Source organism: Oncorhynchus mykiss, chromosome 17 (genome assembly GCF_013265735.2).
Source record: "Oncorhynchus mykiss isolate Arlee chromosome 17, USDA_OmykA_1.1, whole genome shotgun sequence".
In the NCBI taxonomy this organism is placed as follows: domain Eukaryota; kingdom Metazoa; phylum Chordata; class Actinopteri; order Salmoniformes; family Salmonidae; genus Oncorhynchus; species Oncorhynchus mykiss.
The window spans coordinates 7,919,705-7,946,152 of NC_048581.1; the positions used below are offsets into that span (position 1 = coordinate 7,919,705).

At 47.1% G+C, this 26,448-nt stretch overlaps 1 protein-coding gene across 5 annotated transcripts in view; it reads right to left on the reverse strand.

Annotated features, from left to right (window-relative positions):
- The window catches only part of LOC110491210 (mitotic arrest deficient 1 like 1), a 115,636-nt gene that overhangs the window by 31,071 nt on the left and 58,117 nt on the right, over window positions 1–26,448 (reverse strand). For all 5 annotated transcript variants that reach the window (XM_036948757.1, XM_036948756.1, XM_036948758.1 and 2 more), the window contains 3 exons: window positions 16,622–16,838; window positions 13,530–13,582; window positions 11,870–12,007 (listed from right to left, as the gene is read on the reverse strand). In XM_036948757.1, the coding sequence (XP_036804652.1) occupies window positions 11,870–12,007; window positions 13,530–13,582; window positions 16,622–16,838 (408 nt within the window). The remainder of the gene's footprint in view (window positions 1–11,869; window positions 12,008–13,529; window positions 13,583–16,621; window positions 16,839–26,448) is intronic.

A 26,448-nucleotide genomic window follows, 5' to 3' on the forward strand; every position in this document is an offset into this window, starting at 1 on the left:
TCAGATGTGGTGATAAAGTAGGCTCTAGAGAGATAAAGATAGCTCAGATGTGGTGATAAAGTAGGCTCTAGACAGATAAAGGATAGCTCAGATGTGGTGATAAAGTAGGCTCTAGACAGATAAAGATAGCTCAGATGTGGTGCTAAAGTAGGCTCTAGACAGATAAAGATAGCTCAGATGTGGTGATAAAGTAGGCTCTAGACAGATAAAGGATAGCTCAGATGTGATGATAAAGTAGGCTCTAGACAGATAAAGGATAGCTCAGATGTGGTGATAAAGTATGCTCTAGAAAAAGATAGCTCAGATGTGGTGGTAAAGTATGCTCTAGACAGATAAAGGATAGCTCAGATGTGGTGATAAAGTATGCTCTAGACAGATAAAGGATAGCTCAGATGTGGTGATAAAGTATGCTCTAGACAAAGATAGCTCAGATGTGGTGATAAAGTATTCTCTAGACAGATAAAGATAGCTCAGATGTGGTGATAAAGTATGCGCTAGACAGATAAAGATAGCTCAGATGTGCGAGTGCCTTTTGAATGTTTACAGGAAATCTGGACAGCAGCCATTTAATTAAAATGTCCACCCTGGTCGACTGACCGGCTTCCCAGACTGCCTCCAGTCTTTAACATGTTCCTCAAGGTATCCTGTATTAGTGTACCACGTTTGATACTTATATCATAAAATGGAACAATTATTTCAACTATCCGCTGGACTCCAGTAGACAGCTCATCAGAGGGCGAGATCGCACAGCAGTGACTACGGTGAGGGTCATACGGTACAGTACGGCGCGCACACACACACACACTAGAGCCTTGCACAGGTATGAATTATAAGCCCGAGCCCTACCCACAACGTTTAGGCCCTACTCTAACCCAGTCCTGATTGCTTATTCCAACTTGAAAGGCCCGAAACCAGAAATACCTTCCTCTATCAGCAAATCCATTAGTTGCTCCTCTGTCTGTCACTCTCTACCAGCACGCAGCTCGCTCTGCTCATGGCGGCTCTGAGTCTCCATGGCAACGGCTCCGCTTGGGCTGCTCTGCTCAATGAAGAGACATGAGAGAGCAGAGCGCTGTTAGCTACCGTTGGTCACTCTAAACGCCGACAAAAAACTACAGGAACGCAACTCTTTTCTGTGAAATCATTTCTCCTGTCTTCTATTTGACGAGGTTGAAGGACTTCGGACAACATGTTATATGACCTTAAATATGACCTTAAAACGTAGTAAATGGCTCCGCCTCAAAATGTTAGTGACCCAGCCCGTACCCTAGTTAGTGATACCCGGACCCAGCTCGTACCCTAGTTAGTAACACCCTGACCCAGCCCGTACCCTAGTTAGTAACACCCGGACCCAGCCCGTACCCTAGTTAGTGATACCCGGACCCAGCTCGTACCCTAGTTAGTGATACCTGGACCCAGCTCGTACCCTAGTTAGTGATACCCGGACCCAGCTCGTACCCTAGTTAGTGATACCCGGACCCAGCTCGTACCCTAGTTAGTGATACCCGGACCCAGCTCGTACCCTAGTTAGTGATACCCGGACCCAGCTCGTACCCTAGTTAGTGATACCCCGACCCAGCCCGTACCCTAGTTAGTGATACCCGGACCCAGCTCGTACCCTAGTTAGTGATACCTGGACCCAGCTCGTACCCTAGTTAGTGATACCTGGACCCAGCTCGTACCCTAGTTAGTGATACCTGGACCCAGCTCGTACCCTAGTTAGTGATACCTGGACCCAGCTCGTACCCTAGTTAGTGATACCTGGACCCAGCTCGTACCCTAGTTAGTGATACCCGGACCCAGCTCGTACCCTAGTTAGTGATACCCGGACCCAGCTCGTACCCTAGTTAGTGATACCTGGACCCAGCTCGTACCCTAGTTACTGATACCCGGACCCAGCTCGTACCCTAGTTAGTGATACCCGGACCCAGCTCGTACCCTAGTTAGTGATACCCGGACCCAGCTCGTACCCTAGTTAGTGATACCCGGACCCAGCGCGTTCCCTGTTAGTGATACCCGGACCCAGCCCGTACCCTAGTTAGTGATACCCCGACCCAGCCCGTACCCTAGTTAGTGATACCCCGACCCAGCCCGTACCCTAGTTAGTGATACCCGGACCCTGCCCGTACCCTAGTTAGTGATACCCCGACCCAGCCCGTACCCTAGTTAGTGATACCCCGACCCAGCCCGTACCCTAGTTAGTGATACCCGGACCCAGCCCGTACCCTAGTTAGTGATACCCGGACCCAGCCCGTACCCTAGTTAGTGATACCCCGACCCAGCCCGTACCCTAGTTAGTGATACCCCGACCCAGCCCGTACCCTAGTTAGTGATACCCCGACCCAGCCCGTACCCTAGTTAGTGATACCCCAACCCAGCCCGTACCCTAGTTAGTGATACCCCGACCAAGCCCGTACCCAAGTTAGTGATACCCCGACCCAGTCCGTACCCTAGTTAGTGATACCCCGACCCAGCCCGTACCCTAGTTAGTAACACCCGGACCCAGCCCGTACCCTAGTTAGTGATACCCCGACCCAGTCCGTACCCTAGTTAGTGATACCCCGACCCAGCCCGTACCCTAGTTAGTAATACCCGGACACAGCCCGTACCCTAGTTAGTGATACCCCGACCCAGCCCGTACCCTAGTTAGTGATACCCCGACCCAGCCCGTACCCTAGTACCTGGTGCTGTGGTTTCTACTATACCTGGTGATGTGGTTTCTACTATAGCTGGTGCTGTGGTTTCTACTATACCTGGTGCTGTGGTTTCCTGGTCATTTCCACTGTGATGCTAAACACCAACCACAGAATTAGAACAATGACATGGCAGCCCTGAAGCGAGTCACGAGCAGCGTAACCTGTCCAATGGGCCTCCACTGTCTAAAGTCATCCAGGAAAGAACACAACCACACAAAACACCTCTTTCCATTAGAAAGGTCAAACAACAACCTTTTTCCAGTCTGTTATTGGTACAAATCTGAACTCTGGGGGGTTAAATCACAAAACACCTCTTTCCATCAGAAAGGTCAAACAACCATTTCCAGTCTGTTATTGGTACAACGCTGAACTCTGGGGGGTTAAATCTGAGACGTTTTAGCCGTGAGACGTCTTGTTCATCTGATGGACATCTTGATTAAAGAGTATCTTCAGAAAGAGTCTTTTCATTTATTTTATAACACTACAATCACTATAGTGTATAAACCCAGGGGGTGTGGACTACAGGGCGACCTGAGTCAGTCTACACAGACGAGAGATCAGAGATTGTCAAGGCAATATCTTTTAGATACACAACTCACAGTATAAAACAGAGGAGAGAGGGATGGAAGGGGGAAGAGATTCCACTGTTCAACATGACATTCTCCTAGTATGGAAGATCTCTGCTCTCTCCAAAATGTTGAACAAGCAACCTAACTTGTTAGTCTCTCCCTTTCTCCCCAGGACTCCCCCCCCCTTTGCCCCCCCCCTCTCTATCTCTCTCGCTCTCTCTTTCAAGGGTGTAGAAGAGTGGAGAGGGATGAGGAGAGGGATAAGAAGGGAATGAGATGGGGGGGGATATGACATTCGACACCACAGCTGATTTAAAAAGCACGAAGATGGTTTTAATCCTACACATGCACACACTTCACTGAGCTTCATTTGAAGTCTGCAAAATGTGTTGATTACGATCAATTATATTGATTTTGCAAGGCCGCGCGGTTAAAAAATGATAAGCATGAAGAGAGAAAGAAGGAGGAGGGGGGGGGGGTGAAAGGGACAGAAAAGTGGTTCTCAGACGGGTTTCAACGCCAGGATCGTCAGTTCGGTTCCCACGGGGTGCTGGCCACGAAAAATATATACACAAATTACTAAGTTGCTTTGGATAAATGTCTAAATGATATGTCAGAATAACAGTAGAGAGAATGATTTATTTCAGCTTTTTATTTCTTTCATCACATTCCCAGTGGGTCAGAAGTTTACATACACTCAATTAGTATTTGGTAGCATTGCCTTTAAATTGTTTAACTTGGGTCAAATGTTTCAGGTTGCCTTTCATAAGCTTCCCACAATTAAGTTGGGTGAATTTTGGCCCATTCCTCCTGACAGAGCTGGTGTAATGAGTCAGGTTTGTAGGCGTCCTTGCTCACACATGCTTTTTCAGTTCTGCCAACAAATGTTCTATGGGATTGAGGTCAGGGCTTTGTGATGGCCACTCCAATACCTTGACTTTGTTGTCCTTAAGACATTTTGCCACAACTTTGGAAGTATGCTTGGGATCATTGTCCATTTGGAAGACCCATTTGCGACTAAGCTTTAACTTCCTGACTGATGTCTTGAGATGTTGCTTCAATATATATTTGGTGGTTTTTGAAGCAGTGGCTTCCTCCTTGCTGAGCGGCCTGTCAGGTTATGTCCATATAGGAGTCGTTTTACTGTGGATGTAGATATTTTTGTACCGGTTTCCTCCAGCATCTTCACAAGGTCCTTTGCTGTTGTTCTGGGATTGATTTTAACTTTTCGCACCAAAGTACGTTCATCTCTAGGAGACAAAACGTGTCTCCTTCCGAAGCGGTATGATGGCTGCGTGGTCCCATGGTGTTTATACTTGCGTACTATTGTTTGTACAGATGAACGTGGTACCTTCAGCCGTTTGGAAATTGCTCCCAAGAATGAACCAGACTTGAGGTCTACCATTTTTTTTCTTCTGAGGTCTTAGCTGATTTCTTTAGATTTTCCCATGTCGTCAAGCAAATGATGTCAATTAGCCTATCAGAAGCTTCTAAAGCCATGACATAATTTTCTGGAATTTTCCAAGCTGTTTAAAGGCACAGTCAACTTAGTGTATGTAAACTTCTGACCCACTGGAATTGTGATACAGTGAATTATAAGTGAAATAATCTCTCTGTGAAAAATGACTTGTGTCATGCACAAAGTAGATGTCCTAACCAACTTGCCAAAACTATAGTTTGTTAACAAGACATTTGTGGAGTGGTTGAAAAACGAGTTTAAATGACTCCGACCGAAATGTATGTAAACTTCAACTGTGTGTATATAATATATGCATGCGTGTGTGTGTGCGCGCGTGTGTGTGTGTGTGTGTGTGTGTGTGTGTGTATATATGTATGTGTGTGTGTGTATATATGTATGTGTGTGTGTGTGTGTGTATTTTACATAACCAGTCCAAAGTTTTAGAACACCTACTCATTCAAGGTTTTAGAACACCTACTCATTCAAGGGTTTTAGAACACCTACTCATTCAAGGGTTTAGAACACCTACTCATTCAAGGGTTTAGAACACCTACTCATTCAAGGGTTTTAGAACACCTACTCATTCAAGGGTTTTAGAACACCTACTCATTCAAGGTTTTAGAACACCTACTCATTCAAGGGTTTTAGAACACCTACTCATTCAAGGTTTTAGAACACCTACTCATTCAAGGGTTTAGAACACCTACTCATTCAAGGTTTTAGAACACCTACTCATTCAAGGGTTTAGAACACCTACTCATTCAAGGGTTTTTCTTTATTTGCACTATTTTCTACAGCTTCACCTGGAATGCTTTTACAACAGTCTTTAAGGAGCTCCCACATATGCTGAGCACTTGTTGGCTGCTTTTCCTTCACACTGCGGTCCAACTCATCCCAAACATCAAAATTGGGTTGAGGTCGGGTGACCGTGGATGCCAGGTCATCTGATGCAGCACTCCATCACTCTCCTTCTTGGTCAATTAGCCTTACACAGTCTGGAGGTATATTAGGTTATTGTCCTGTTGAAAAATAAATTATAGTCCCACTAAGAGCAAACCAGATGGGATGGCGTATCACTGCAGAATGCTGTGGTAGCCATGCTGGTTAAGTGTGTCTTGAATTCTAAATAAATCACAGACCGTGTCACCAGAAAAGCACCCCCACACCATCACACCTCCTCCTCCATGTTTCACGGTGGGAAATACACACGTGGAGATCATCCGTTCACCTACTCTACGCCTCACAAAGGCAGTGTTCGGAACCACAAATTTCAAATTCGGACATCAGTAGCAAAGGACAGATTTCCACTGGTCTAATGTCCATTGCCCGTGCTCCATGGCCCAAGCAAGTCTCTTCTTATTGGTGTCCTTCAGTAGTGGTTTCTTTGCAGCAATTCGACCATGAAGGCCTGATTCACGCAGTCTCCTCTGAACAGTTGATGTTGAGATGTGTCTGTTACTTTAACTCTGAAGCATTTATTTGGGCTGCAATTTCAGAGGCTGGTAACTCTAATGAACTTATCCTCTGCAGCAGAGGTAACTCTGGGTCTTCCTTTCCTGTGGTGGTCCTCATGAGAGCCAGGTAACTCTGGGTCTTCCTGTCCTGTGGTGGTCCTCATGAGAGCCAGGTAACTCTGGGTCTTCCTGTCCTATGGTGGTCCTCATGACAGCCAGGTAACTCTGGGTCTTCCTGTCCTGTGGCGGTCCTCATGAGAGCCAGGTAACTCTGGGTCTTCCTGTCCTGTGGCGGTCCTCATGAGAGCCAGGTAACTCTGGGTCTTCCTGTCCTGTGGCGGTCCTCATGAGAGCCAGGTAACTCTGGGTCTTCCTGTCCTGTGGCGGTCCTCATGAGAGACAGGTAACTCTGGGTCTTCCTGTCCTGTGGCGGTCCTCATGAGAGCCAGTTTCATCAAAGTGTTTGATGGTTTTATCGACGGCACTTGAAGAAACTTTGTTGAAATGTTCCGTATTGACTGACCTTCATGTCTTAAAGTAATGATTGACTGACCTTCATGTCTTATAGTAATGATGGACTGACCTTCATGTCTTAAAGTAATGATGGACTGACCTTCATGTCTTAAAGTAATGATGGACTGACCTTCATGTCTTATAGTAATGATGGACTGACCTTCATGTCTTATAGTAATGATGGACTGACCTTCATGTCTTATAGTAATGATGGACTGACCTTCATGTCTTATAGTAATGATGGACTGACCTTCATGTCTTAAAGTAATGATGGACTGACCTTCATGTCTTAATGTAATGATGGACTGACCTTCATGTCTTATAGTAATGATGGACTGACCTTCATGTCTTAAAGTAATGATGGACTGACCTTCATGTCTTAAAGTAATGATGGACTGACCTTCATGTCTTAAAGTAATGATGGACTGACCTTCATGTCTTAAAGTAATGATGGACTGACCTTCATGTCTTAAAGTAATGATGGACTGACCTTCATGTCTTAAAGTAATGATGGACTGACCTTCATGTCTTAAAGTAATGATGGACTGACCTTCATGTCTTAAAGTAATGATGGACTGACCTTCATGTCTTAAAGTAATGATGGACTGACCTTCATGTCTTAAAGTAATGATGGACTGACCTTCATGTCTTAAAGTAATGATGGACTGACCTTCATGTCTTAAAGTAATGATGGACTGACCTTCATGTCTTAAAGTAATGATGGACTGACCTTCATGTCTTAAAGTAATGATGGACTGACCTTCATGTCTTAAAGTAATGATGGACTGACCTTCATGTCTTAAAGTAATGATGGACTGACCTTCATGTCTTAAAGTAATGATGGACTGACCTTCATGTCTTAAAGTAATGATGGACTGAGCTTCATGTCTTAAAGTAATAATGGACTGACCTTCATGTCTTAAAGTAATGATGGACTGACCTTCATGTCTTAAAGTAATGATGGACTGACCTTCATGTCTTAAAGTAATGATGGACTGACCTTCATGTCTTAAAGTAATGATGGACTGACCTTCATGTCTTAAAGTAATGATGGACTGACCTTCATGTCTTAAAGTAATGATGGACTGACCTTCATGTCTTAAAGTAATGATGGACTGACCTTCATGTCTTAAAGTAATGATGGACTGACCTTCATGTCTTAAAGTAATGATGGACTGACCTTCATGTCTTAAAGTAATGATGGACTGACCTTCATGTCTTAAAGTAATGATGGACTGCCCTTCATGTCTTAAAGTAATGATGGACTGACCTTCATGTCTCATAGTAATGATGGACTGACCTTCATGTCTCATAGTAATGATGGACTGTTGTTTCTCTTTCGTTATTTGAGCTGTTCTTGCCATAATATGGACTTGGTCTCTTACCAAATAGGGCTATCTTCTGTAAACCAACGCATTAAGGAGGAAAGAAATTCCACAAATAGACTTTTAACCAGGCACAGTGCAATCTGAGCTTTTGCTATCTCCTGTGTGCAAATGTATAAAAAATAATTCACAGCAGAAAGAGTCAGTGTCGCGTCAATGTAAACTGAGATTTTTGGATATAAATATGCACTTTATCGAACAAAACAAAACACACAGAGACAGAAAGGGGAAAGGAGCGAGAGAGCGAGGGAGGGCAGGTAAGGTCAAATAGATGAGAGAAGGGCGTGTAAAGAAAGAAGAGAAAGCAAAAAATAGAAATGTGAAAGGACAAGCTGACAGCACCCACTGACTCAACCTCCTTACACTGTTCACACACAAACCCCTCCTCTGCTCCAGTTGTGTGCGTCACCAGTCATTACCGGTGCAGGCTACATGCTGGTGTATCATACTAACACACACAGACAACACCATATAAAATGTGTGTGTGGATGCACATAAGTTGGTTTACTTATTTTCCCTTTTGTACTTTAACTATTTGCAAATAAATGACATTTGAAATGTCTTTATTCTTTTAGAACATCTGTGAGTGTAATGTTTACTGTTCAACTTTATTGTTTATTTCACTTTTGTTTATTATCTAGTTTACTTGCTTTGGCAATGTCAACATATGCTTCCCATTCCAATAAAGCCCTTAACTTGAATAAATTGAAATGATTTGAGAGAGCGAGAGACAGCACGAGCGAGAGAGAGACAGCACGAGAGAGAGAGAGACAGCACGAGAGAGAGAGAGACAGCACGAGCGAGAGAGAGACAGCACGAGAGAGAGAGACAGCACGAGAGAGAGAGAGACAGCACGAGAGAGAGAGACAGCACGAGAGAGAGAGAGACAGCACGAGAGAGAGAGAGACAGCACGAGCGAGAGAGAGACAGCACGAGAGAGAGAGACAGCACGAGAGAGAGAGACAGCACGAGAGCGAGAGAGAGACAGCACGAGAGCGAGAGAGAGACAGCACGAGAGAGAGAGAGAGACAGCACGAGAGAGAGAGACAGCACGAGCGAGAGAGAGACAGCACGAGAGAGAGAGACAGCACGAGCGAGAGAGAGACAGCACGAGAGAGAGAGACAGCACGAGAGAGAGAGAGACAGCACGAGAGAGAGAGAGACAGCACGAGAGAGAGAGAGACAGCACGAGAGCGAGAGAGAGACAGCACGAGAGCGAGAGAGAGACAGCACGAGAGAGAGAGACAGCACGAGAGAGAGAGAGAGACAGCACGAGAGAGAGAGGAGACAGCACGAGAGAGAGAGACAGCACGAGAGAGAGAGAGACAGCACGAGAGAGAGAGAGACAGCACGAGCGAGAGAGAGACAGCACGAGAGAGAGAGACAGCACGAGAGAGAGAGAGACAGCACGAGAGAGAGAGACAGCACGAGAGAGAGAGAGACAGCACGAGAGAGAGAGACAGCACGAGCGAGAGAGAGACAGCACGAGAGAGAGAGACAGCACGAGAGCGAGAGAGAGACAGCACGAGAGCGAGAGAGAGACAGCACGAGAAAGAGAGAGAGACAGCACGAGAGAGAGAGACAGCACGAGCGAGAGAGAGACAGCACGAGAGAGAGAGACAGCACGAGCGAGAGAGAGACAGCACGAGAGAGAGAGACAGCACGAGAGAGAGAGAGACAGCACGAGAGAGAGAGAGACAGCACGAGAGAGAGAGAGACAGCACGAGAGCGAGAGAGAGACAGCACGAGAGCGAGAGAGAGACAGCACGAGAGAGAGAGAGAGACAGCACGAGAGAGAGAGAGAGACAGCACGAGAGAGAGAGGAGACAGCACGAGAGAGAGAGGAGACAGCACGAGAGAGAGAGGAGACAGCACGAGAGAGAGAGGAGACAGCACGAGAGCGAGAGAGAGACAGCACGAGAGCGAGAGAGAGACAGCACGAGAGCGAGAGAGACAGCACGAGAGCGAGAGAGAGAGCACGAGAGAGAGAGAGACAGCACGAGAGAGAGAGAGAGAGAGAGACAGCACGAGAGAGAGAGAGAGAGAGACAGCACGAGAGAGAGAGAGAGAGAGAGACAGCACGAGAGAGAGAGAGAGAGAGAGACAGCACGAGAGAGAGAGAGAGACAGCACGAGAGAGAGAGAGAGAGAGAGAGACAGCACGAGAGAGAGAGAGAGAGAGAGAGACAGCACGACAGCACGAGAGAGAGAGAGAGACAGCACGAGAGAGAGAGACAGCACGAGAGAGAGAGAGAGAGAGAGACAGCACGAGAGAGAGAGACAGCACGAGAGAGAGAGAGAGAGAGAGAGAGAGAGAGAGAGAGAGAGAGAGAGAGAGAGAGAGAGAGAGAGAGAGAGAGAGAGAGAGAGAGAGAGAGAGAGAGAGAGAAGGAGAGAGCGCAAGAGAGAGCGCAGGAGAGGAGGAGTACTTGAGCTGAGGTTAATAAATATTGACAGTGAATCATCTTCCCTGACAGGGTCGCAGGTGGCTCTCTGAGGATTTAACACACTGGAGAGAACACACACTAAAACCCAAATAAAGCTTAACGAACCCTCAAAACGAAGTATGATGATGTCCTTTAAGAAAAATGACCCCCCCCATGTCTTTCTAACCCCCTCACTCTCCTCCTTTTTCTACCAGTCCTTAATTAATGACATTCTCCTGCTATTCTCCTGCTATCTTCACCTGTTCTCTTTTACATCTGCCACTGATTTGATACTAGAGTTCATTCATCCCTCCATCTCTCCTTTCATCCCTCCATCTCTCCTTTCATCCCTCCATCTCTCCTTTCATCCCTCCATCTCTCCTTTCATCCCTCCATCTCTCCTTTCATCCCTCCATCTCTCCTGTCATCCCTCCATCTCTCCTGTCATCCCTCCATCTCTCCTGTCATCCCTCCCATCTCTCCTTTCATCCCTCCCATCTCTCCTTTCATCCCTCCCATCTCTCCTTTCATCCCTCCCATCTCTCCTTTCATCCCTCCCATCTCTCCTTTCATCCCTCCATCTCTCCTTTCATCCCTCCATCTCTCCTTTCATCCCTCCATCTCTCCTTTCATCCCTCCATCTCTCCTTTCATCCCTCCATCTCTCCTCTCATCCCTCCATCTCTCCTCTCATCCCTCCATCTCTCCTCTCATCCCCCCATCTTTCCTTTCATCCCCCCATCTCTCCTCTCATCTCTCTCCTCTAATTCTCTAACCCTCCAATCTCCCTCTGATATCCACTTGTGTTATGGTCTCTTCACATGTAACCTAACATAGCAGACATAACTAGTCTCTGATCATATAACCTAACAGACATAACTAGTCTCTACACATGTAACCTAACGTAGCAGACATAACTAGTCTCTAAATTAGTCTCTAGTCTATTAAATACACACATGTACATGTGTGTATTGATACATACTGGTACATGTGTATATTGATACATATTGATACATGTGTGTATCGATACATACTGGTACATGTACCAGTATGTATCAATACACACATGTACCAGTATGTATCAGTGCACACATGTACCGGTGTGTATCAATATACACATGTACCAGTGTGTATTAATATACACATGTACCAGTGTGTATTAATATACACATGTACCAGTATGTATTAATATACACATGTACCAGTGTGTATTAATATACACATGTACCAGTGTGTATTAATATACACATGTACCAGTATGTATTCATATACACATGTACCAGTATGTAACCGCCTGGTCACCTTGTCGGTTCGGTGATTGGTTACTGGCCCAACACTCTAACCGCTTGGCCACCTTGTGTGTTTGTACCTTAAACAGTAGAGAGTCGTCCATGTGTTCAGCGTAGACAGAGGTCAGCCTGTACTGGTTCTCAGTAGTGATGTCTATCTGATAGCCTGTCAGAACATAACACACCGTCCTGAACTCCTGAATCTTCCTCTGGAACACCTGGCAACAACACAGATACAACACTGGTTCACAATAGTCTCTCCGTCACTCACACTCGCCGTCCGTCACTCACTCACACTCATCAGAAGAGATGAGGTAGAGGAGAGAGAGAGAGATGAGGTAGAGGAGAGAGAGAGAGAGAGAGATGAGGTAGAGGAGAGAGAGAGAGAGATGAGGTAGAGGAGAGAGAGAGATGGGGTAGAGGAGAGAGATGAGGTAGAGGAGAGAGAGATGAGGTAGAGGAGAGAGAGAGAGAGATGAGGTAGAGGAGAGAGAGAGAGAGATGAGGTAGAGGAGAGAGAGATGAGGTAGAGGAGAGAGAGAGAGAGATATGAGGTAGAGGAGAGAGAGAGAGATATGAGGGAGGAGAGAGAGAGAGAGAGAGATGAGGTAGAGGAGAGAGAGGGATGAGGTAGAGGAGAGAGAGGGATGAGGTAGAGGAGAGAGAGGGATGAGGTAGAGGAGAGAGAGAGATGAGGTAGAGGAGAGAGTAGGATGAGGTAGAGGAGAGAGTAGGATGAGGTAGAGGAGAGAGAGGGATGAGGTAGAGGAGAGAGAGAGATGAGGTAGAGGAGAGAGAGAGATGAGGTAGATGAGAGAGAGAGAGAGAGATGAGGTAGACGAGAGAGAGCGAGAGGGATGAGGTAGAGGAGAGAGAGGGATGAGGTAGAGGAGAGAGAGGGATGAGGTAGAGGAGAGAGAGGGATGAGGTAGAGGAGAGAGAGGGATGAGGTAGAGGAGAGAGAGGGATGAGGTAGAGGAGAGAGAGGGATGAGGTAGAGGAGAGAGAGGGATGAGGTAGAGGAGAGAGAGGGATGAGGTAGAGGAGAGAGAGGGATGAGGTAGAGGAGAGAGAGGGATGAGGTAGAGGAGAGAGAGAGAGATGAGGTAGAGGAGAGAGAGAGATATGAGGTAGAGGAGAGAGTAGGATGAGGTAGAGGAGAGAGTGGGATGAGGTAGAGGAGAGAGAGAGATGAGAGAGGAGAGAGAGAGATGAGGTAGAGGAGAGAGAGATGAGGTAGAGGAGAGAGGGATGAGGTAGAGGAGAGGAGAGAGAGATGAGAGGGATGAGGTAGAGGAGAGAGAGATGAGGTAGAGGAGAGAGAGGGATGAGGTAGAGGAGAGAGAGGGATGAGGTAGAGGAGAGAGATGAGGTAGAGGAGAGAGAGAGATATGAGGTAGAGGAGAGAGTAGGATGAGGTAGAGGAGAGAGTGGGATGAGGTAGAGGAGAGAGAGAGATGAGAGAGGAGAGAGAGATGAGGTAGATGAGAGAGGGATGAGGTAGAGGAGAGGAGAGAGAGATGAGAGAGATGAGGTAGAGGAGAGAGATGAGTTAGAGGAGAGAGATGAGTTAGAGGAGAGAGATGAGTTAGAGGAGAGAGATGAGTTAGAGGAGAGAGATGAGTTAGAGGAGAGAGATGAGTTAGAGGAGAGAGAGATGAGGTAGAGGAGAGGAATAAGATGTGTAGGAAGAAGGGGGATAAAACATGTTTATTTTCTATGTAATACAACATTCCACACCTCCTTCAACCGCTGGTTCTTCAGTTCAGCTGTTTCCATCTGTTTACGCAGATCTACAACATAGAACAGTCGTGTTAAGCCGCATGTAGAACACAGAACAGTCCCTTAACGTAGAACTGTCATGTTAAAGTTGAACTACAACACAGAACAGTCCCTTAACATTAAACAGAGTCACTATGCAGTGACTAGGAGAGAGGAGACAAGAAGAGGGGAGGAGAGGAAGGAAAAGGAGAAGAGGCGGAGAGGAGAGAGGAGGTGGAGGGAGGAGAGAAAAGGTGGAGGAGAGGGGAAACGAGAGGTGATAAGAGGTGGAGAAGAAGAGAGGTGGAGGAGAAGAGAGGAGAGAAGAGAGAAGAGAGGAGAAGAGGAGAGGGTGGAGACGAGGTGGAGGTGAGATGAGGTGGAGAGGAGAGAGGAGGTGGAGAGAAGAGAAAAGAGGGTGGAGAAGAGGTGAAGGGGAGAGAGGTGGAGAGGAGAGAGGAGATGGAGAGGAGAGGGGAGAAGAGAGGAGAAGAGGAGAGGGTGGAGATGAAGTGGAGAGGAGAGAAGAGGTGGAGAGGAGAGAGGAGAGAAGAGGTGGAGTTAGAATAATAGACAGGAATAATTTGTTCAATTAAGTCTGAAATCAATTTGGGATAGCGACTTTCCGGTTTAAACGACTTGATTTGTGAAGACAAAGGACGCGACCAGAAAAAAGCACCATATTCCCCTTGTAGTACCCACAGGCTCCCAGGTCAAGAGGAGTGTACTATCTAGGGCACGGGGTAGCATCTGGAACACCCCTCTCCAAGCCAGAGAAATGGGCCTGCCTGGAATCTGATCCATTATTGACACAATAGTGAATGTTCCATAGTTCAGAAGGAGTGGTGTGGGTCGAGTGGAGACGGAACGGAGCGTGATGGAACAATTGAATGACTGTGTAATTAACGTTACATAATCACAACAATGAACAATGACACAGACACATCCAGCCGTTGACAGCGTCAGGGTAATTACATGCTGTATTCATAATGTGATACTCCTTACCCTCCGGATTACTCATTATCACGTCTCTCCTCCTCTCTACTTCATCTCCTCCCTTGTCCTCCCTCTCTCCTCCCTCGTCCTCCCTCTCCACCCCCCTTTACCTCCCTCTCCACCCTTGTCCTCCCACCCTTGTCCTCCCGTGTCCTCCCTCTTCCTCCCTCCCACCCTTGTCCTCCCTCTCCTCCTCCATTGTCCTCCCTCTCCTCCTCCATTGTCCTCCCTCTCTCCTCCCTTGTCCTCCCTCGTCCTCCCTCTCTCTCTCCTCCCTCGTCCTCCCTCTCCCCTATTCTTCCCTCTCCACACTTCTTTGTTTCTCCTCTGTCTGTCCACTTCTCATTCTCTAGGTCCTCTCACGTTCCCTCTCCCTAAAACAGACCATTTCTGTGTTCTGTGTTCTGTGTGTGTGTTCTGTGTGTGTGTGTGTGTGTGTGTGTGTGTGTGTGTGTGTGTGTGTGTGTGTGTGTGTGTGTGTGTGTGTGTGTGTCTCTCTCGAAACGGCCCATTTCTACAGTGAGTTTCAGTCTCTCTCCAGGGGTAACTAAAGCCGTGTTCACACTGCAGGCATTAATGCTCAAATCCGTTTTGGGATACCGACTGTCCAAACACCATGTTACAACCCACCAAAATCAGATGTGTGTGTTCACGCAGCAGTCATTGGCTGACACGGCTACGCTAGTTGTCATAGTAACGGCAGGCGTGCGAGCGGTGGTGGAGGCTGATTGGTGGTGGTGATCGTGCTTCCTATCACTCAGAAGTTATGTAACAAGCTACGGTGACAACAACGCCTGCCATGTCCGTTTCCTCGTTGCTCGTGCTTCCTTCCTACGGTGACAACAACGCCCGCCATGTTTCCTCGTTGAACGTTCAGAAGCAGTGTAAGAACACTTAAAGCCTCAAAGGAAAATTTGAGTCCTCTCTGGCTAGCCACAGCAGTCCGCTAACTAGCCGCAGCAGTCCGCTAACTAGCCGCAGCAGTCCGCTAACTAGCCGCAGCAGTCCGCCAACTAGCCACAGCAGTCCGCCAGCTAGCCGCGGCAGTCCGCCAGCTAGCCGCGGCAGTCCGCCAGCCAGCCAGCCGCGACAGTCCGCCAGCCAGCCGCGGCAGTCAGCTAGCCAGCAGTAGTCAGCTAGCCAGCAGTAGTCAGCTAGCCAGCAGTAGTCAGCTAGCCAGCAGTAGTCAGCTAGCCAGCAGTAGTCAGCTAGCCAGCAGCAGCAGTCAGAGAATTAAGGTGGAGAGAGAGGAGAAATAGAAAGACATGAGAAAGAATAGAGACAGAGAGAGAGGCCGACGGTAGAGTGAGGGGCCCGACGGTAGAGCGAGGGGCCCGACGGCAGAGCGAGGGGCCGACGGTAGAGCGAGGGGCCGACGGTAGAGCGAGGGGCCGACGGTAGAGCGAGGGGCCCGACGGTAGAGCGAGGGGCCCGACGGTAGAGCGAGGGGCCCGACGGCAGAGCGAGGGGCCGACGGTAGAGCGAGGGGCCGACGGTAGAGCGAGGGGCCGACGGTAGAGCGAGGGGCCGGACGGTAGAGCGAGGGGCCCGACGGTAGAGCGAGGGGGCCGACGGTAGAGCGAGGGGGCCGACGGTAGAGCGAGGGGCCCGACGGCAGAGCGAGGGGCCCGACGGTAGAGCGAGGGGCCGACGGTAGAGCGAGGGGCCGACGGTAGAGCGAGGGGCCCGACGGTAGAGCGAGGGGCCCGACGGTAGAGCGAGGGGGCTGACGGTAGAGCGAGGGGGCCGACGGTAGAGCGAGGGGGCCGACGGTAGAGCGAGGGGCCGACGGTAGAGCGAGGGGCCGACGGTAGAGCGAGGGGCCGACGGTAGAGCGAGGGGGCCGACGGTAGAGCGAGGGGGCCGACGGTAGAGCGAGGGGCCGACGGTAGAGCGTGGGGCCGACGGTAGAGCGAGGGGCCGACGGTAGAGCGAGAGGATGAAGCTCGAGAGACTGAAGTAGAGGCTTGCCAGTTCTCCGGTATAAATAATGTTTTGTTTCTGCATAAACCCTTAACGAGAGAACAGCCCGTCACCAGTGAAAAGCTGTCAGTGAGCTGTGTTTCTCCTCTTACCCAGGACCTCCTGTGAGGGAGGCAGACTGAGGCTGGTCTCTCCTGCAGCAGCAGCAAGAGGGATAGCGCCCCCTGTCTGCAGTGAGCGGAGGCGTTCCCTCAAACACTCCACTTCTGCCCTCAGCGCCTCCACTTCCTCCACACGCTGCTGTTTGGCCATGCTCGTAGGGTTCAGACTGAAGTGCAGGACTTTGGTTTTGACCGGATTGTAGTCTCCCTGGAGAGAGAGAGAGAGAGGAAGAGAGAGAGAGAGGAAGAGAGAGAGAGAGAGAGAGGAAGAGAGAGAGGAAGAGAGAGAGAGAGAGAGAGAGAGAGAGAGAGAGAGAGAGAGAGAGAGAGAGAGAGAGAGAGAGAGAGAGAGAGAGAGAGAAAGGGGAAGAGAGAGAGAGAGAGGGGAAGAGAGAGAGAGAGGGGAAGAGAGAGAGAGAGGGGAAGAGAGAGAGAGAGAGGGGAAGAGAGAGAGAGAGAGGGGAAGAGAGAGAGAGAGGGGAATAGAGAGAGAGAGAGAGAGAGGGGAAGAGAGAGAGAGAGAGGGGAAGAGAGAGAGAGAGAGAGAGGGGAAGAGAGAGAGAGAGAGGGGAAGAGAGAGAGAGAGAGAGGGGAAGAGAGAGAGAGAGAGAGGGGAAGAGAGAGAGAGAGAGAGGGGAAGAGAGAGAGAGAGGGGAAGAGAGAGAGAGAGAGAGAGAGAGAGAGAGAGAGAGAGAGAGAGAGAGGGGAAGAGAGAGAGGAAAAGAGAGAGGGGAAGAGAGAGAGGGGAAGAGAGAGAGGGGAAGAGAGAGAGAGGAAGAGAGAGAGGGGAAGAGAGAGAGGGGAAGAGAGAGAGAGGGGAAGAGAGAGAGGAAGAGAGAGAGGGGAAGAGAGAGAGAGAGGGAAAGAGAGAGGGGAAGAGAGAGAGGGGAAGAGAGAGAGGAAGAGAGAGAGGGGAAGAGAGAGAGAGGGGAAGAGAGAGAGAGAGAGAGAGGGGAAGAGAGAGAGAGAGGGGAAGAGAGAGAGAGAGAGAGGGGAAGAGAGAGAGAGAGAGGGGAAGAGAGAGAGAGAGAAATGCTTTAGAAAAAGGCCAGAACTGAATCTTACCAGAACACTGGTCATCATTTTACATTCATGTTCATGACAATTTCACATGTTGAATCAGTGTAAACAGCAACAAGCAGGAGATCTCCATCAGACCACGGGACAGTAAGAGATCTCCATCACACCACGGGACAGTAAGAGATCTCCATCACACCACGGGACAGTAAGAGATCTCCATCACACCACGGGACAGTAAGAGATCTCCATCACACCACGGGACAGTAAGAGATCTCCATCACACCACGGGACAGTCTTCCTGGTGTGTCAGCCTTAACCTCCACTGTCTTCCTGGTGTGTCAGCCTTAACCTCCACTGTCTTCCTGGTGTGTCAGCCTTAACCTCCACTGTCTTCCTGGTGTGTCAGCCTTAACCTCCACTGTCTTCCTGGTGTGTCAGCCTTAACCTCCACTGTCTTCCTGGTGTGTCAGCCTTAACCTCCACTGTCTTCCTGGTGTCTCAGCCTTAAACTCCACTTCAAATAGTATTCATGTCCAGTATTGTAAGATTCTCCAAGACACAGACACATAGCAGTCAGACAGAGAGAGGGACAGACAGGCAAACAGAGGGACAGGCAGACAGACAGAGGCATAGCAGACAGAGAGATAGAGAGAGCGAGAGAGAGCGAGGCATAGCAGACAGAGAGAGAGAGAGAGAGAGAGAGAGAGAGAGGTATAGCAGACAGAGAGAGGGGTATAGCAGACAAAGAGGGGTATAGCAGACAGAGAGAGAGAGGTATAGCAGACAGAGAGAGGGGTATAGAAGACAGAGAGAGAGGCATAGCAGACAGAGAGAGAGAGAGAGAGAGGTATAGCAGAGAGAGAGAGAGGTATAGCAGAGAGAGAGAGGGGGTATAGAAGACAGAGAGAGAGGCATAGCAGACAGAGAGAAAGAGGCATAGCAGACAGAGAGAGAGAAAGAGGCATAGCAGACAGAGAGAGAGCAAGAGGCATAGCAGACAGACAGAGAGAGAGAGAGAGAGAGACATAGCAGACAGAGAGGCATAGCAGACAGAGAGAGAGAGAGGCATAGCAGACAGAGAGAGTGAGATAGGCATAGCAGAGAGAGAGAAAGAGAGGCATAGCAGACAGAGAGAAGAGAGGCATAGCAGACAGAGAGAGAGAGAGAGGCATAGCAGACAGAGAGAGAGAGAGGCATAGCAGACAGAGAGAGAGAGAGGCATAGCAGACAGAGAGAGAGAGGCATAGCAGACAGAGAGAGAGAGAGGCATATCAGACAGAGAGAGAGAGAGAGGCATAGTACAGGATGGTAAGTTGGTGGTTGAAGATATCCCTCTAGTGGTGTGGGGGCTGTGCTTTGGCAAAGTGGGTGGGGTTATATCCTTCCTGTTTGGCCCTGTCCGGGGGTGTCATCAGATGGGGCCACAGTGTCTCCTGACCCCTCCTGTCTCAGCCTCCAGTATTTATGCTGCAGTAGTTTGTGTGTCGGGGGGCTAGGGTCAGTTTGTTATATCTGGAGTACTTCTCCTGTCCTATTCGGTGTCCTGTGTGAATCTAAGTGTGCGTTCTCTAATTCTCTCCTTCTCTCTCTCTCTCTCTCGGAGGACCTGAGCCCTAGGACCATGCCCCAGGACTACCTGACATGATGACTCCTTGCTGTCCCCAGTCCACCTGACCGTGCTGCTGCTCCAGTTTCAACTGTTCTGCCTTATTATTATCTGACCATGCTGGTCATTTATGAACATTTGAACATCTTGGCCATGTTCTGTTATAATCTCCACCTGGCACAGCCAGAGGAGGACTGGCCACCCCACATAGCCTGGTTCCTCTCTAGGTTTCTTCCTAGGTTTTGGCCTTTCTAGGGAGTTTTTCCTAGCCACCGTGCTTCTACACCTGCATTGCTTGCTGTTTGGGGTTTTAGGCTGGGTTTCTGTACAGCACTTTGAGATATCAGCTGATGTACGAAGGGCTATGTAAATAAATTTGATTTGATAGCAGACAGAGAGAGAGGCATAGCAGACAGATCTCTCCGGTTCTAAAATACATGGGAGTCATTGCGTCATGGTTAATACGGTTCTGCTTTTAATCCACTTTCACAGATCTCAACGCTTAAAGTGTGGTCTCAAAATACTCCCTCTCCCTTTCTCTCTCCCTCTCCTCTCACCCCCTCCCCCACCTCCCTGTCCTCCTCCCTCTCCTCTTCATGTTTACAGAGTAAATGAGTCCATCTCATCTTAAAAGGTCCAACGCAGCATTTCTATCTCAATAATGAAACGATTTCTGGGTAACAGTTAAGAACCTTACCTTGATTATTTTCAATTAAAACTCTCCTAAAGAAACAAATGTCTTCCTTCAAGACTTCTCAGTCAAGGGCAAGACTTTCTTGCCCTTCTCTTTTAAACAGGGATATTACCCCCATTAACATGGACAGACAGAAAGGGGGAGAGGAGAGAGGGATCGCTAAGAGGGTGAATCATCTATAATATCACAACACACTGTTTCTGTATAGTAAATCCTATTCTAGGGAGGTCTGGTCTACATTATAAAACACTGTTCCTGTTTAGTCACTCCTATTCTAGGGAGGTCTGGTCTACATTATAAAACACTGTTCCTGTTTAGTCACTCCTATTCTAGGGAGGTCTGGTCTACATTATAAAACACTGTTCCTGTTTAGTCACTCCTATTCTAGGGAGGTCTGGTCTGGTCTACAATATAACACACTGTTCCTGTTTAGTCACTCCTATTCTAGGGAGGTCTGGTCTACATTATAAAACACTGTTCCTGTTTAGTCACTCCTATTCTAGGGAGGTCTGGTCTACATTATAAAACACTGTTCCTGTTTAGTCACTCCTATTCTAGGGAGGTCTGGTCTACATTATAAAACACTGTTCCTGTTTAGTCACTCCTATTCTAGGGAGGTCTGGTCTACATTATAAAACACTGTTCCTGTTTAGTCACTCCTATTCTAGGGAGGTCTGGTCTGGTCTACAATTTAACACACTGTTCCTGTTTAGTCACTCCTATTCTAGGGAGGTCTGGTCTACATTATAAAACACTGTTCCTGTTTAGTCACTCCTATTCTAGGGAGGTCTGGTCTACATTATAAAACACTGTTCCTGTTTAGTCACTCCTATTCTAGGAAGGTCTGGTCTACATTATAAAACACTGTTCCTGTTTAGTCACTCCTATTCTAGCAAGGTCTGGTCTACAATATAAAACACTGTTCCTGTTTAGTCACTCCTATTCTAGGGAGGTCTGGTCTACATTATAAAACACTGTTCCTGTTTAGTCACTCCTATTCTAGCAAGGTCTGGTCTACAATATAAAACACTGTTCCTGTTTAGTCACTCCTACTCTAGGGAGGTCTGGTCTACAATATAAAACACTGTTCCTGTTTAGTCACTCCTATTCTAGCAAGGTCTGGTCTACAATATAACACACTGTTCCTGTTTAGTCACTCCTATTCTAGGGAGGTCTGGTCTACATTATAAAACACTGTTCCTGTTTAGTCACTCCTATTCTAGGGAGGTCTGGTCTGGTCTACAATATAACACACTGTTCCTGTTTAGTCACTCCTATTCTAGGGAGGTCTGGTCTGGTCTACAATATAACACACTGTTCCTGTTTAGTCACTCCTATTCTAGGGAGGTCTGGTCTACATTATAAAACACTGTTCCTGTTTAGTCACTCCTATTCTAGGGAGCTCTGGTCTACAATATAAAACACTGTTCCTGTTTAGTCACTCCTATTCTAGCAAGGTCTGGTCTACAATATAAAACACTGTTCCTGTTTAGTCACTCCTATTCTAGGGAGGTCTGGTCTACAATATAAAACACTGTTCCTGTTTAGTCACTCCTATTCTAGCAAGGTCTGGTCTACAATATAAAACACTGTTCCTGTTTAGTCACTCCTATTCTAGGGAGGTCTGGTCTGGTCTACAATATAAAACACTGTTCCTGTTTAGTCACTCCTATTCTAGGGAGGTCTGGTCTACAATATAACACACTGTTCCTGTTTAGTCACTCCTATTCTAGGGAGGTCTGGTCTACAATATAAAACACTGTTCCTGTTTAGTCACTCCTATTCTAGGGAGGTCTGGTCTACTACAATATAAAACACTGTTCCTGTTTAGTCACTCCTATTCTAGGGAGGTCTGGTCTACTACAATATAAAACACTGTTCCTGTTTAGTCACTCCTATTCTAGGGAGGTCTGGTCTACAATATAAAACACTGTTCCTGTTTAGTCACTCCTATTCTAGGGAGGTCTGGTCTACAATATAAAACACTGTTCCTGTTTAGTAACTCCTATTCTAGGGAGGTCTGGTCTACAATATAAAACACTGTTCCTGTTTAGTCACTCCTATTCTAGGGAGGTCTGGTCTGGTCTACAATATAAAACACTGTTCCTGTTTAGTCACTCCTATTCTAGGAAGGTCTGGTCTACTACAATATAAAACACTGTTCCTGTTTAGTCACTCCTATTCTAGGGAGGTCTGGTCTACATTATAAAACACTGTTCCTGTTTAGTCACTCCTATTCTAGGAAGGTCTGGTCTACATTATAAAACACTGTTCCTGTTTTGTCACTCCTATTCTAGGAAGGTCTGGTCTACAATATAAAACACTGTTCCTGTTTAGTCACTCCTATTCTAGGGAGGTCTGGTCTACATTATAAAACACTGTTCCTGTTTAGTCACTCCTATTCTAGGAAGGTCTGGTCTACATTATAAAACACTGTTCCTGTTTAGTCACTCCTATTCTAGGGAGGTCTGGTCTACAATATAAAACACTGTTCCTGTTTAGTAACTCCTATTCTAGGGAGGTCTGGTCTACATTATAAAACACTGTTCCTGTTTAGTAACTCCTATTCTAGGGAGGTCTGGTCTACATTATAAAACACTGTTCCTGTTTAGTCACTCCTATTCTAGGGAGGTCTGGTCTGGTCTACATTATAAAACACTGTTCCTGTTTAGTCACTCCTATTCTAGGGAGGTCTGGTCTACTACAATATAAAACACTGTTCCTGTTTAGTCACTCCTATTCTAGGGAGGTCTGGTCTACATTATAAAACACTGTTCCTGTTTAGTCACTCCTATTCTAGGGAGGTCTGGTCTGGTCTACAATATAACACACTGTTCCTGTTTAGTCACTCCTATTCTAGGGAGGTCTGGTCTGGTCTACAATATAACACACTGTTCCTGTTTAGTCACTCCTATTCTAGGGAGGTCTGGTCTACATTATAAAACACTGTTCCTGTTTAGTCACTCCTACTCTAGGGAGGTCTGGTCTACATTATAAAACACTGTTCCTGTTTAGTCACTCCTATTCTAGGGAGGTCTGGTCTGGTCTACAATATAACACACTGTTCCTGTTTAGTCACTCCTATTCTAGGGAGGTCTGGTCTGGTCTACAATATAACACACTGTTCCTGTTTAGTCACTCCTATTCTAGGGAGGTCTGGTCTACAATATAACACACTGTTCCTGTTTAGTCACTCCTATTCTAGGGAGGTCTGGTCTACATTATAAAACACTGTTCCTGTTTAGTCACTCCTATTCTAGGGAGGTCTGGTCTGGTCTACAATATAACACACTGTTCCTGTTTAGTCACTCCTATTCTAGGGAGGTCTGGTCTGGTCTACAATATAACACACTGTTCCTGTTTAGTCACTCCTATTCTAGGGAGGTCTGGTCTACATTATAAAACACTGTTCCTGTTTAGTCACTCCTACTCTAGGGAGGTCTGGTCTACTACAATATAAAACACTGTTCCTGTTTAGTCACTCCTATTCTAGGGAGGTCTGGTCTGGTCTACAATATAAAACACTGTTCCTGTTTAGTCACTCCTATTCTAGGGAGGTCTGGTCTACATTATAAAACACTGTTCCTGTTTAGTCACTCCTATTCTAGGGAGGTCTGGTCTGGTCTACAATATAACACACTGTTCCTGTTTAGTCACTCCTATTCTAGGGAGGTCTGGTCTGGTCTACAATATAACACACTGTTCCTGTTTAGTCACTCCTATTCTAGGGAGGTCTGGTCTACATTATAAAACACTGTTCCTGTTTAGTCACTCCTACTCTAGGGAGGTCTGGTCTACATTATAAAACACTGTTCCTGTTTAGTCACTCCTATTCTAGGGAGGTCTGGTCTGGTCTACAATATAACACACTGTTCCTGTTTAGTCACTCCTATTCTAGGGAGGTCTGGTCTACAATATAACACACTGTTCCTGTTTAGTCACTCCTATTCTAGGGAGGTCTGGTCTACTACAATATAAAACACTGTTCCTGTTTAGTCACTCCTATTCTAGGGAGGTCTGGTCTGGTCTACAATATAACACACTGTTCCTGTTTAGTCACTCCTATTCTAGGGAGGTCTGGTCTGGTCTACAATATAACACACTGTTCCTGTTTAGTCACTCCTATTCTAGGGACGTCTGGTCTACATTATAAAACACTGTTCCTGTTTAGTCACTCCTACTCTAGGGAGGTCTGGTCTACTACAATATAAAACACTGTTCCTGTTTAGTCACTCCTATTCTAGGGAGGTCTGGTCTGGTCTACAATATAAAACACTGTTCCTGTTTAGTCACTCCTATTCTAGGGAGGTCTGGTCTACATTATAAAACACTGTTCCTGTTTAGTCACTCCTATTCTAGGGAGGTCTGGTCTGGTCTACAATATAACACACTGTTCCTGTTTAGTCACTCCTATTCTAGGGAGGTCTGGTCTGGTCTACAATATAACACACTGTTCCTGTTTAGTCACTCCTATTCTAGGGGAGGTCTGGTCTACATTATAAAACACTGTTCCTGTTTAGTCACTCCTACTCTAGGGAGGTCTGGTCTACATTATAAAACACTGTTCCTGTTTAGTCACTCCTATTCTAGGGAGGTCTGGTCTGGTCTACAATATAACACACTGTTCCTGTTTAGTCACTCCTATTCTAGGGAGGTCTGGTCTACAATATAACACACTGTTCCGGTTTAGTCACTCCTATTCTAGGGAGGTCTGGTCTACAATATAAAACACTGTTCCTGTTTAGTCACTCCTATTCTAGGGAGGTCTAGTCTACATTATAAAACACTGTTCTTGTTTAGTCACTCCTTTTCTAGGGAGGTCTGGTCTGGTCTACAATATACCACACTGTTCCTGTTTAGTCACTCCTATTCTAGGGAGGTCTGGTCTACATTATAAAACACTGTTCCTGTTTGGTCACTCCTATTCTAGGGAGGTCTGGTCTACAGTATAAAACACTGTTCCTGTTTAGTCACTCCTATTCTAGGGAGGTCTGGTCTGGTCTACAATATAACACACTGTTCCTGTTTAGTCACTCCTATTCTAGGGAGGTCTGGTCTGGTCTACAATATAACACACTGTTCCTGTTTAGTCACTCCTATTCTAGGGAGGTCTGGTCTACTACATTATAACACACTGTTCCTGTTTAGTCACTCCTATTCTAGGGAGGTCTGGTCTACAATATAACACACTGTTCCTGTTTAGTCACTCCTATTCTAGGGAGGTCTGGTCTACAGCATAAAACACTGTTCCTGTTTAGTCACTCCTATTCTAGGGAGGTCTGGTCTACATTATAAAACACTGTTCCTGTTTAGTCACTCCTATTCTAGGGAGGTCTGGTCTACAATATAAAACACTGTTCCTGTTTAGTCACTCCTATTCTAGGGAGGTCTGGTCTGGTCTACATTATAACACACTGTTCCTGTTTAGTCACTCCTATTCTAGGGAGGTCTGGTCTGGTCTACATTATAACACACTGTTCCTGTTTAGTCACTCCTATTCTAGGGAGGTCTGGTCTACAATATAAAACACTGTTCCTGTTTAGTCACTCCTATTCTAGGGAGGTCTGGTCTGGTCTACAATATATGAACTGTGGGAAGGAAGAAGAGACGAGAAAGAGAAGAGAGAGAGAAGGGGGATAAGGAAAGTTTGATTGAGTTACTCAGGAGAGAGGAGGAGAGGGAGAGAGGGGAGGGTGAGTCTCTTTTCTGATAATAAGACAAAATGCCCTAAGGCTTATCAGGCCGTGTGTGTGTGTGTGGTGTGTGGTGTCTGGTGTGTGTGTGGTGTGTTTGATGATGTGCCCCAGCAGTAGTAAATGAAGCCATTATCTGTTTTTACAAGGCAGACGTCCATTGGAGTGTAGAGGAAGAGGAAGAGGGAGAGGGAGAGGGAGAGGGAGAGGGAGAGGGAGAGGGAGAGGGAGAGGGAGAGGAGAGGAGAGGAGAGGAAATGAGAGGAGAGGGCTGTTATCTAGTACCAGTTCAGTGGTGGAGAGGAGAGGGCTGTTATCTAGTACCAGTTCAGTGGGGTGTAGAGGAGAGGGCTGTTATCTAGTACCAGTTCAGTGGTGTAGAGGAGAGGGCTGTTATCTGGTACCAGTTCAGTGGTGTAGAGGAGAGGGCTGTTATCTAGTACCAGTTCAGTGGGGTGTAGAGGAGAGGGCTGTTATCTAGTACCAGTTCAGTGGGGTGGAGAGGAGAGGGCTGTTATCTAGTACCAGTTCAGTGGGGTGTAGAGGAGAGGGCTGTTATCTAGTACCAGTTCAGTGGTGTAGAGGAGAGGGCTGTTATCTGGTACCAGTTCAGTGGTGTAGAGGAGAGGGCTGTTATCTAGTACCAGTTCAGTGGTGTAGAGGAGAGGAGAGGGCTGTTATCTAGTACCAGTTCAGTGGTGTAGAGGAGAGGAGAGGGCTGTTATCTAGTACCAGTTCAGTGGTGTAGAGGAGAGGGCTGTTATCTAGTACCAGTTCAGTGGTGTAGAGGAGAGGAGAGGGCTGT